The sequence below is a fragment of the Podarcis vaucheri genome, assembly GCF_965113315.1.
Source record: "Podarcis vaucheri genome assembly, chromosome: 14".
NCBI classification, from domain to species: Eukaryota; Metazoa; Chordata; class Lepidosauria; order Squamata; family Lacertidae; genus Podarcis; species Podarcis vaucheri.
Window position 1 is genome coordinate 17753352 of NC_138752.1, and position 12592 is coordinate 17765943.

The window sequence follows — 12592 nt, forward strand, 5'->3', positions numbered from 1 at the left end:
CAGAGTTCCCTGGGAAGAAGGCTTAATGGTTAAGCTACTCTGGAAAACTGTAGCTCTGTGAGTGGAATAGAAGGTCTCCTAACGTCTCTCAGCATCCTTAACAAAGTCCCAGTCCCATGATTCTTCTAAGGGAGGTCCTGGCTGTTTAAATTGGTATGATACAGTTTTTAAAGTGCAGAGTGCAGATGGGGCCGGGGTGACCTTGAAGAAGCCACCCTTCTCTCTCTGCCTAAACTACCTCACAGTGTTGTTCTGAAGTCAAAATGGGGATGGAAAGAATCGTGTTCCTTGGAAGGTGGGGGGTATATATAAAGAACCTGGAGCCTGAGCCCAGCGAAGGGCAATTTATTCCAGACTGAAATGCTTACAAATCCAGCACAGAATCCACAAAGCAGATGGATAAAATTATATAATCGTTCACTGCACGGCACACGCCAAGATAAATGGAAAAAGGAAACTTTTACTCTGAGATTAGACAAGTAAGTAAGTGGGTTTGTCGCCTTCCATTTCGCTTTACAAGTGGAGCTCCACACCCAACGGAGGTTTCTTGAGACCAACAATTATTTATTATCACATTTATATCCCTCCAAGAAGTTCAAAGTGAGGCACACATAGTTCTCCCCCTCCTCATTTTATCCTCACAACAGCCCCATGAAGTAGGTTAGTGACTGGCCCAAGGTCACAAAGGGAGTTCCATAATTTGAACCCTGATCTCCTATTTCCTAGAGCACCACCCTAACCACTACACCACACAGCCCAATAGCACAATGAATGTAATTATCACAGTGACATTCCCCACCTTAGAAGGTCTTTTTGTCATATACTGTATGTTCTTAAGCTTTAGATCCATTCACTGATGAACTGTTTTGTGCCTGGATCCCAGAAGCAGTAATTTTGTTTTGTAGGAAATCCTATAGGGTCAGTTCCCAAGGGAACTGCTGCAAGCAATTCCATCTAGGCATGTCTTAATTGGAACTTAGTCTTAGGCCCAGAATATGTAAACTGTCTGGATTATGGATGCAAGGAGGGAGCGATTTCTGTGCTATCCTGTGTTTATCTCAACCAGTGCTGTTTCTGTTCCACTACAGTTCAGCCTCTGCTGAAACCCACATTATATGTCTCGCTATCTGCTCTGGCTGAAGGTGACATAATTTTCAACACATTTCCATGGAAGGGAAATGCCAAGGCAATACAAAAACTAACAAGTGGTATTCAATTAAGTTTTATTCTGAGTAGACCCACTGACATGAATGAGCATAATAGGGCTACTGTAAGTAAAATGTAGTTGAGTACCACCAAACACAGTTACTTACCTAAATTCATGGATTAAAGAACAATAGTGAATTCCGCTCATATCTGCTTGCATAATTTCCATTCCTGACCTTGGGTGAACATGCAAATTGTGGCAATGTCTGTTCCCATTTCAGTCTTTGACAGAATTATCTGACATCTCTAGTCTGGATGTCCACTAAAGCAATTGAAAGAGCAGATACAAGATGGGCTGACATTTTCCTGATTTTGCCGTTTAGAAAACACACATCGAAAGGGAGAGGTGCTACATTAAAAAAAATATATGTTGGGCTAGCATTACCCATCCCCATAATGAGATTGCCAATGCCAGCATTCAGTCCTGGGATACACTGACAACAAAGAGTGCCTCTGTGCAAATGCAGAATGCATTTTTGTTTTGCACTGATTAATTGCACCTCACCTCCACATTTCTAGGATTAAAGAACAGAGCTTCCAGGATAGAGGTCTGGCTTCCAGCCAGACTTAAACCACAGCACTATTCTGGATAGAAACGAAAAGAGTACAGGCTCTGAAAAACAAACAAACACAAACTACACTTCCCCTCCCACTTTGTCATATCAGAATATATTTATTAGCTGCAAAATAAAGTTGTTGTTTTTTACAATCTTGTAAAAACAAGAAGACTAAGAGTTATGTCCCCTCCTTACAGGCAAGCCAATGAACACAGCATGGTTCAGTTGTGTTTGTTTTCTAGCCTTTGTGGAGTTTTGCCCTCCTCGGTTTTCACAAAGTCTTGAAGTTTTGTTGCATCAACTGAGCATCTGTACTCTCTCAACATCAGGGGCACGTAATATTGGAGAGAAGCGGATTTCTGATCAGCAGCGTGGTTGTGGATTTTAATCCAGTAGGGTGTGGGGTTGCCTTTATATCCAAGCATCGCAAAACTACCTATAGGGATGGAGAGAGTGAGAGAGACAGTGAGTGAGGGAGAGAGAGAGAGAGAGAGAGAGGGGGGGGGAGAGAGGGAGGGAGGGAGGGAAAGAGAAAAGGAGTTGGGGAGAATGGATGCGATTACTATCAGACCGTTAAGCAAATAACCTACTATAATCCTTACAATTTTTGCAATCTTAGATTTTCCAAATTCCTGTGGAGTCTTGATAACATTCCTTAAAAAAAACTATCAATAACCAATTTGTTCTCCACATAACCAACTTTTTTCTTTCTTCAAACCTTGTGTTTTAGTTCATAATAAATACAATGGTTTGTACTTATGGAAGGAGAAAATATCAAAACAACAATGCATACAATAGATCCATAAAAAGTCCATACCCATAAATAAAACAATAAAGAATACATAGACATAACGATGGATATAAAACCATTACATGATATTTTCATATTATCACTAAGAAAGATGTATTCCTCTAACTTATTATGCCATTATATACCAAAAAAATTGAATGCACTCAGTTTTTCAAATAAATAAATAAATAGGTTGCATACTTCCCCCTAACTCTTCTATGAATCAGCTATCAAACCCTTAAATCCAATCTTTTGGCAATGGCATTTATATTCCCCCCACCCCACCCAGAATTGTGGCATATTATTATGCTAGCAACTGTTAAGAGATGTATTATCATTTCTGTATCCTCTAACTCTTTTATATTGCCAAATAATAAAATGAGTTGATCATAAACTAAAGGGGTACTAATTTTATTTATTACAGCAAAGCAGAAAATCCTTATTTTACTACAGGACCAAAATATGAAGACAGCCAACTTCTATTTACCTTTTTGAATACATGCATGCATCTGAGAGGAGCTATGAACAAAAGCGGACACAGGTTCTGTATCACATACTCATGCACACACTGTAAACATTCCTTATGTTGGACATTACTCAGCATAATTGCAGCCCAAGCTTCTTAAAGCCAGTTAACTTGCAGATCTGATATCTGAGCGCCCCTGAACAGAATCTGAAGAATGGAATCATACAGACAGAATAAAAGGACCTGGTGCTAGTGAATCAGTTCTTAAGAGTTTGCATACCAATTCCTGTACCAGTCCATTGCCCACACTGGCTTTCATCCCAGTATTAGTGGAAATTTCTTAACATCTGAGTGGCACTCTTTATTTACCTACTCATTTATTTACTAATTAAATATCCACTTGTGAATGCTGGCCATCTGGGGTGTGTGCATTAGGACCCACAAGACTCTAGGGGGCCCACCAGCCCCAGAAACCATCTCAAACTGTCACATATGATAATCTGATTATATATGCAGCAGTTATCCAACATTTCTGGTTTGTTTTTAATTTTCCTCTGACAGAAGCATGCCAAATCTGAAGCTTGCCTGCCACTACCAATCAGAGAGGCCTGCAGTGGGAATTTCCCAGAGGCAAAGACATGCACTAATGTAGTGACATCATGGCACATGTCTTAATGCCATCCGGCTTTCTACTACTTTTTGGAGAGCTTCTTGCCACGGGCTTTCCTATAGCGGAGGCTACTTGTTTGGTCTGCCTCCCTTTCTGACTGCTATAGTTGCTTACGTTTAAACGCAGAGCGGCAACGTGAAGAAACTCCTGTTCCTGGTGTGGAGCTTTGTTTAGTTTCTGTTTTAAAGTGTTCACCTAACTACTCCAAAGTGGAACCTGCTTTCCTATCCAACTCACACCCCCTGAATCTGTTCTGTAGAGGGTAGAGGGGACCCCTGACCTTTAGGGGTTGAGGCGCTCATCTCGCTTTATTGGCCATGGGAGCCGGCGTACAGCTTCTGGGTCATATGGCCAGCACGACTAAGCCACTTTTGGCAAACCAGAGCAGTGCACAGAAACGCCGTTTACTTCCCGCTGGAGCGGTACCTATTTATCTACTTGCACTTTGACGTGCTTTCGAACTGCTAGGTTGGCAGGAGCAGGGACCGAGCAACGGGAGTTCACCCCATCATGGGGATTCGAACTACCACCTTCTGATTGGCAAGTCTTAGCTCTGTGGTTTAACCCACAGTGCCACCCGCGTTCTGAGGGCTCCTCAAATCCCCTAAACCAGATTTGGGGAAGATTTGGTGTGTGAGCAGGGAGGAGAAAGTGGGGAATAGAGGCGGCGCCTTGTGCCCAAGATTTAGGGGACCTGGTGCACACACAATGTTGTTTTGTCAGGAGGAGACCAAGCATGGAGCCCAGCACAGTGAGGTTTCAATGGCCGGCAGCTCCTCTCCCCCACTCAGGAGGAGTTTGTGCCATGCTTGGCTCCACGCTCGGCCTCTTCCACCCCACCCCCCAACATTAAAGAGGTCGAAGACACCTCAACCTTATAGAGTTGGCGCACCCAGTGGGGAAGAATCCCATTGTGCTAGCACAAGAATTGAGTTGAATGCAGCCCTGGTTTACTGTATATAAATGCAGCTGTTAGCAGACTGAGTTGCTAGATGCTGAGTTGCTAAGATGCTCTCCCATTCCCAAATGAAATTGGGAAGAGGGACCAAAACGTATTTCACACAATGGCCTACAACACAAGTATGGCTATCACCAATGCTTTGCCTAATGTAGGACTAGGGAATCAGCGGCCTTCTAAATGGTGTTGGGTTCCCATCTCCCATCGTCCATGGTCCATGCTAGCTGGGAGTTGAAGTCCACAAACACCTGGAGGTGCACAGGATCTCCACACTCAGTAGCCTAATGTACTTACAAGGACTCTTCTCTAGAAGAGTGCCCCACAATTGCAACATGATATCATGAACTTCTTGTATATCACATGGGTATCTTGAGAGGTAGGAAATCGCCCCAGAGACCTCCAGAGGAGAAAGTATACCTAGATGTCTTTGACTGCTAATGCTAAGAACTTCACACACTACTGAAATCGGGATACTTATTGACAAAGAGGTTTTGAAAGACAGCTGTGTGCCAAAGCACAGAGGGAGATCAGGATTGCTTTGGTCAGCACTTCCCTGCCTTCCCTGTTGTTCCTGTATTAGGATTTCCAACTTGCAAATGATCCACCATACCCCAAATAGGCCAGAATTCATATGACTGGAACGTTGCAAAATCCCACGGTACAATGGGATCTGCATATTTGGACCTCTGTTACGAACTCCAGCGCATGATGGCAGGGAGGGGGGGCAGGATCCTAAGGGAAGGGCAGGTTGCCGCAACTGCACTGCAAATATTGGTTGGATGCCAACCTAAGCCTAACAAATCCACTGATGGCGAAAACCTGGTTTTGTAATTATACGGAAAGCATTCCTCCTCCCATTATCACTCGAATGTGGAATGTGACAGCCCTTTTCAAAAGTGTAGGACAATGCAATTAACAAACGTGAGGGCAAATACCACCACACACCTTCAAACTGGCAGGGGATGGGTTTTTAATCAGCCTGGCTGTGATGATCCAGACAGGAATTTGTCTAGGATGGAATGTGGACTATGGGGAAAGTTTAAACACCCCTTCTCTGTGGTCCCTCCTCCAAGCGCCCTCGGAGTCGTGAGCGACATTGCCCCACTAACACCGTGTTGTGGAATTTATGCACTGCTGAGCAATGCATCGCCTAGCACAAGTCCAGTCCTTTTGCTTACAAAGGCATTTTTTGTGAATGTGTTTTCTAATCGCCACCCCACCAGGAACTAAACTCTGTATTCTCACTACAAAAGGAAAATACTGTATTGCCAAATACTGTAGGAATGCACAACTCGTGCACAAGTGCAAAAGCAGGACAATCAGTTGCTTGGCGATCAATAAGGGCCAGGAGCAAAATTAGCTCATCTGTGCCTAAACTATTCAGCAATATGACAGAGGCAATTCAGGATGACTACTTTTTAAGTTAGGCATTGGGGAAAAATTTGTACCAGTTCGCATTTTAAGGTAAACCTATCTAATGCACACTTCCCAAAGTTATGCAGACTGAAACATATTTGTCCTTCGGAATTAGCTCATCTCTGAATTTTGCAATGCTGTTCTTGCGCTGCAAAGAGAAAGAAAAGTGTATATACTAGGGCAAAGCATGAATACATTTGTGCAGTGCTTTTTTCGCTTAAAAATGTTTAGGGGTACTCTCATTCCATCTGGGACTCAGGAAGCACCGTGATAGGAAATGAGGCCGCCATCGGGGGTAGCAATGGAATTGACAATTCACTGTGCTAGAGAAGAAACTAAAAAAATTAAAAAAATTAGTTTCTTCTCCCGTTAGATTCACAAAATGTTTAGGGGTATGTGTACCCCTGTTTTCCTCCAGAAAAAAGCACTGCATTTGTGAAAATAACACAAAAAATGCATTATATTAGGGGAAATGGCTTGCAAAAATGAATTTATTAGGGTCAAAAAGCTGATAAATTTTCCTGAGGGCTTTAAAAAAAAATAAAAAAATTTGCAAGCCAGTGTGGAAATGCATCAAACTGAACTTAAAACTGAAAAAAATGAGAAACTGAGAAAAAACTAAACCAACAGATTCATCCGTCCTTATTATGACAGTAAACCTCAGGCCGAATTTCAGTCTGAAGTTCTTGTTCGATAGCATCAGCTTTCCAAGGGTGGTGCTAATGAAAACCACAGAACCAAAAAGCAAAACAACGCTACTAATCTCTGACTGGAAACAAAATCCAAGTCCACTATTGACCTCTTAAGCAACTAAGCTGAACCACAGGCAGCTGGCTGACTGACAGCATTATCAATTAAAGAGTGTTACAATTTTTACAAGAAAAAGGAAAAAGAAGTGAAATTTGGCTATATCGCCTGCCTGCTTCTTCAATTGAATTGCTGTAGGAAAAAATCAAGGTACAATAAGGCATATATGCCAATTACCTTTGCACAAAATACCATTTAAAGCACCATTTTTATGTCAGACTAGCTGAGACAGATTTTCTGACCTGTTGGGAGATCACTGGGATATTTTATAAAGATGCTTACAGAATGAACGGATTGGTCTTACTGAGTCTGTTACTATGAAAAGACAAGCAATTTTCAGCTGCACAACTGCAGCCTGGGAAGAGTCCTACCGACAGACAGCCTGGCTTCTCGAAACAGATTCCAGCAAAACAGCTTTCAGGGTGTTCAAAGGCAAGCGAAGTAAAAGGAGCAGGCATTGCTTGCACACCAGGCCAGATTTATCACATCCCTTTCAAACTGAATGCCCAGTCCTATTTTGCAATGAAAACAAAACAAAACAAAACTCAGAAAATTAAACTAAACCCTGCACCCCCTTTCTCCAACTGCAATAGTGAGGGGCCTAACATGTCCCTGTCCTTACATGACCCCTGGGATGTACTCCACTTGTGCACTTGAACTTCAAAAGAAAAAGCGCTGCAGATTGGAATGCCAGAGAAGGATGCTTCAGCATATCTTTGCAGTTTGGCCTGAGGAACAAGCAGAGAGATGAAGAGGCAGTTTTTGGTTCCTAAACGACACAGATACGTAAGGCTAGCCCTAAACGGTTTTGTAGCTTTAGCGCAATGGTAGGGACCTTGTGGCTTTCCAGATGTTGTAGGACTACAGCTCCCATCCAGCAAGGTCAGTAGTCAGGAATTATGGGAGTTGTAGTCCAACAACAAGGGGGGGGGACGGGACGGACGGGACACAGGTTAGTGATAAGGGACTTCAACTTCCTGACCCTTCAGGTGACTAGACTGGAAAGTGAGTTGTTGACAAGAGAGTCCTCCTTATTATAAAAGCCCAGGTGCACTTACTTTCCTGAGTTACTTCCACCTAGTAAGGTAATATGAGAATATGCCTAGTTTGCAGATCATGGCTTGTTTGAGTAAAATAATCCTGACTCCCCAAGTTTGGGTGCAACAGTAAGTCAGGGGTAGTGACTTGTTTCTCATTAGCAGGCAAGACTGACACGTTCACAGCAAGCCATTATCTAAGGTTTACTGTGACATGATAATGTACTCAGTGTATTTCTGAACAGTGATGCAGCTAGGTCATTTTAGACTCTTATTAATGGTCTGAAGGGAGGTATCCCTCTTTAGGTATCACTTTGAAATGTGCTGAAGTTCAGCCCTGATACAGTTGAGCCCCCGCCCCTGTACATTCTGCAATGGGGCACTAAGTTTCTGCCATGCTGCCACCTCCATCACAGAGAACTAGAGGAGACTCTTGAGAGTCCCATGGACTGCAAGAAGATCAAACCTATCCATTCTGAAGGAAATCAGCCCTGAGTGCTCACTGGAAGGACAGATCCTGAAGCTGAGGCTCCAATACTTTGGCCACCTCATGAGAAGAGAAGACTCCCTGGAAAAGACCCTGATGTTGGGAAAGATGGAGGGCACAAGGAGAAGGGGGTGACAGAGGACGAGATGGTTGGACAGTGTTCTCGAAGCTACCAGCATGAGTTTGACCAAACTGCGGGAGGCAGTGGAAGACAGGAGGGCCTGGCGTGCTCTGGTCCATGGGGTCACGAAGAGTCGGACACGACTAAACGACTAAACAACAACAAAATAGGGGAGACCCATTGCTTTCATGCTGTACTTAGGAACTTCAGTAGGCATCAGTTTGTCTATTAGATGGACTTTATCTGAATCAGCAAATCAAGCCTTATCTTCTGGTTTACCTTTGGGGAGCCGAGTGCAACCAGTGTGGCACCAAACCTTGGAATAATCACTTCACTGAAGCCAGCAGTGACAGCCATCATCGTCAAGCACCCGGCAGTCAAGGCTAGCCAATTCCATCTGGAGTAATCTGAAACTTATCTGTTCCTTTTGGGTCTGAAAACGAGCCTCTACCAAAACAACTTCAAGGATACAGCTGAACAAGGACATGTGTCTGATTTCCCGAAACGTCTGTTTCTAACCTTGAGCAGTGAAGAATAAAAGGTCACTTAAAAATGCTCTCCATGCGCTTTGGAAATGAATAGGATCAATACCGAACCACAACCGCAAAAAGCCCATGTCACCTTTTCTTACATACTTGTTTCTGAACTACAGAATTTCCCATTATACTGAAATTATTGTTATTTTTTAAATGGAAGGTGACAAAGGCTACATCTGCACCATACATCTAACAGGAGAACACAAGAAAAACCTGTTCCATCAGGCCTGCAGCCCACCTAGTCCAGAATCCTGTTCTCACAGTGACCAACCAGATGCCCAGGGAAAGCCTGCAAGCAGGAACTGAATTCAAGAGTGCTCCCCTCCTGTGGTTTCCAGCAACCGATATTCAGGAACACATTGTCGTTGACCCTGGAGGCCATCATGGCTAGCAGGCATTCATCCTCCATGAATTTGTATAATCCTCTTTTAAAGCATGAGATCATTTACAAACAAGTTAAAAAGCAATCCACGTTCTAGACACATTATACATTCCTCCCTTGGGAGTATTGTCCATTTCTTCTTCCTCTCTGCTTCCAGAAGTCGTGGAATAGGAGACAAAGTACTTTTGTGGATCAAGAACTAGGTAAGTAGCAGGAAGCAGAGACCTCCAGAACGAATTAAATACTTAACCCGAGGTACCACTGTATTTCACCATATGTAAAGTCACATAATTCATATAGTCACCTTTTTTGTGGAACGCGATCGGCTTTGCAGCACCTAACGTGGTGAACACAGGCATTAAAGAGGTTCCCATGACTTTGGCAGGGTCTCTAGTACACACAAGAACAATAGATCTGGAAGAGAAGAAGAGAACAGAACAGTAGCATGCATACCACAAGGGGAAGAATGGCACCCTCTTTCTCTCCCCAGGAATCTTTAATAGTTCAAGGAAAGTCTTACACAAGATGACCCCCAGAATGAAGAGATAAGCATAAGCTCCACTTAGCCCACAGAAGCAATAAGACAGGGAGTGTGTCGAACTTCCGGTTGGTCGCCTGGTATGCAGACGGGAGCTCTTAAGATTGTGTGCCACAATCTTAACTTACCAAGAATGTCAGGTATATAAAGCAGGGATTTAGCCAGCCAGTTGTCACACATCTCAGAGAGTCTCTCCCTTGCACTCACACTCTTTACTACTGCCCTAACTCCTGCTAAGTCCATCCTGCCCATCACTATTGGCATGCCGCCGGCTCTGTTTATAATAATAATAATAATAATAATAAATTTTATTTATATCCCGCCCTCCCCAGCCGAAGCCGGGCTCAGGGCGGCTAACAACACTAAAATAGTGCAACATTATAAAAACATCATAAGAATTAATTAAAATCAGAATTGATGGCAACCATAAACTAAAGTATTGTAAGGATTGCCAAAGGAGGGAGTCAGGCTGTGCCCCAACCAAAGGCCTGGTGGAACAGCTCTGTCTTGCAGGCCCTGCGGAAAGATGTCAAGTCCTGCAGGGCCCTTGTCTCTTGTGACAGAGCGTTCCACCAGGTTGGAGCCGCAGCCGAAAAAACCCTGGCTCTAGTTGAGGCCAGCCTAACCTCTCTGAGGCCTGGGACCTTCAAGATGTTTTTATTTGAGGACCGTAAGTTCCTCTGTGGGGCATACCAGGAGAGGCGGTCCCGTAGATACGAGGGTCCTAGGCCGTATAGGGCTTTGAAGGTTAAAACCAGCACCTTAAACCTGATCCTGTACTCCACCGGGAGCCAGTGCAGCTGGTATAGCACCGGATGAATGTGATCTCGCAGCGAGGACCCCGTAAGAGTTGGGTGTCATCAGCATACTGATGGCAGCCCAGCCCAAAACTCCGGACAAGCTGGGCGAGGGGGCGCATAAAGATGTTTAAAAGCATCGGGGAGAGAATCGCACCCTGAGGCACTCCACACACCAAGGAGTGGCGGGATGACAGTTCCCCCCCAAGCGCCACCCTCTGTCCCCGACCAGAGAGAAACGAGCGCAGCCATTGAAGGACTGTGCCCTGGATCCCCACGTCGGCGAGGCGGTGGTCCAGAAGTTCATGATCGACCATGTCGAAAGCTGCTGACAGATCTAGAAGAATCAGCAGCCCCGACCCGCCTCGATCCAGCTGTCTACGAAGATCATCTGTTAGGGCGACCAGAGCCGTCTCGGTCCCATGACCAGCGCGGAAGCCGGACTGGAATGGATCCAGAGCCGATGTTTAGGGCAAGCATACCCCTGAACCTGACCTTCTGAACTTGTTGTGTGAATTGTTATGCTTTTCAAGTGGCTTATTTCATTGGCCATTTTAATGAAGGATGTTTTCTTGTTTATTTTAATCATGTCTGATTTTTAATTATTATTGCTGTAAACATCTTAGAAGCCATTTTGGCACGTATGCAATATATGAATTTAAATGATAAAGTGACTAAAAATAATAATGTTGGTGACAAGACAGCCCTCAGTGCTACAACCCCTTCTTCCTCAACCCCCCATGGAAAGGCAGTCTCTCCCCCAATCTTGAAGAGTTAGGCCTTCCTTAACCTTTTATATCCTTCTCCCCGAAGCTTTGTATAGCTGCCTAATGTGGTTTCTGAACCAGAATTGTGATATCTGGTTCCTCCCACAGGATCTTAACACCTTTTACATTCCGCCTCTGCCTTGCCCCAGCTCCCACTGAGTCACCAACAAGTTCTGGCTAAAAAGCAAGGAATGACAGGCCAACACTACAAGCCAGACCAACAAAAGAAACCTCTCGCATGATAAAAACTTTCCCTCCCATCCTGCCCCCACAACTGCAAGGATTATATAAAGGCTGGTGTTGGACATTCAGACAAAAGTTCCTGCTCATCCACAAACTCCAGTGGGTGTTTTAGGACAAGTCACTGATTCTCAGCCTAGTCAGCCTCAAAGGGTTGTTAATGAGGACAAAATTGGCTAAGCCTATACTTGCTGCCTTGATCTTCTTAGAAGGAAGGCGGCATGTAAACAAGGCTGTACTTCTTATAATTAGTAAGGCAATTATTAAGGTAAAGTGACCCCTGACCATTAGGTCCAGTCGTGATCAACTCTGAGGTTGCGGCGCTCATCTTGCTTTATTGGCTGAGGGAGCCAGCGTACAGCTTCCGGGTCATGTGGCCATGAGCAGCGCACAGAAACGCCGTTTACCTTTCCGCTGGAGCAGTACCTGTTTATCTACTTGCACTTTGACATGCTTTCGAACTGCTAGGTTGGCAGGAGCAGGGACTGAGCAACGGGAGCTCACCCCGTCACGGGGATTCGAACCACTGACCTTCTGATCAGCAAGTCCTAGGCTCTGTGATTTAACCCACAGTGCCACCCGCGTCTTAGAATTAGTACAAAGCGTCTTAGAATTAGTACAAAGCAGCAAATACCGCATGGGCTTTAACCCGGGAAGTCACAAGTTCGAATCGCTCAGGTTACATAACATCATCTCAGGCACCTATTCATAAGATGTTAGTAGCCTTTATTAACAAATAGTGTTTGCAATGTGCAATAAATGTGAAAATTGACAACGGCAGCAACAACTATGATGCTGCTGCTGCAGTTTTAATTGC

The 12592-nt window shown here is 44.2% G+C and overlaps 2 protein-coding genes across 5 annotated transcripts in view; both read right to left on the reverse strand.

Annotated features, from left to right (window-relative positions):
* The window catches only part of CEMIP (cell migration inducing hyaluronidase 1), a 167059-nt gene that overhangs the window by 87610 nt on the left and 66857 nt on the right, over positions 1-12592 (reverse strand). The window lies entirely within an intron of this gene.
* Positions 1860-12592, reverse strand: part of LOC309518260 (cell surface hyaluronidase CEMIP2-like) — a 100097-nt gene continuing 89364 nt past the window's right edge. For both annotated transcript variants that reach the window (XM_082198261.1, XM_082198262.1), the window contains 2 exons: positions 9738-9847; positions 1860-2199 (listed from right to left, as the gene is read on the reverse strand). In XM_082198261.1, coding sequence (XP_082054387.1) covers positions 1985-2199; positions 9738-9847 — 325 coding nt within the window. In that variant the 3' untranslated portion in view covers positions 1860-1984. The remainder of the gene's footprint in view (positions 2200-9737; positions 9848-12592) is intronic.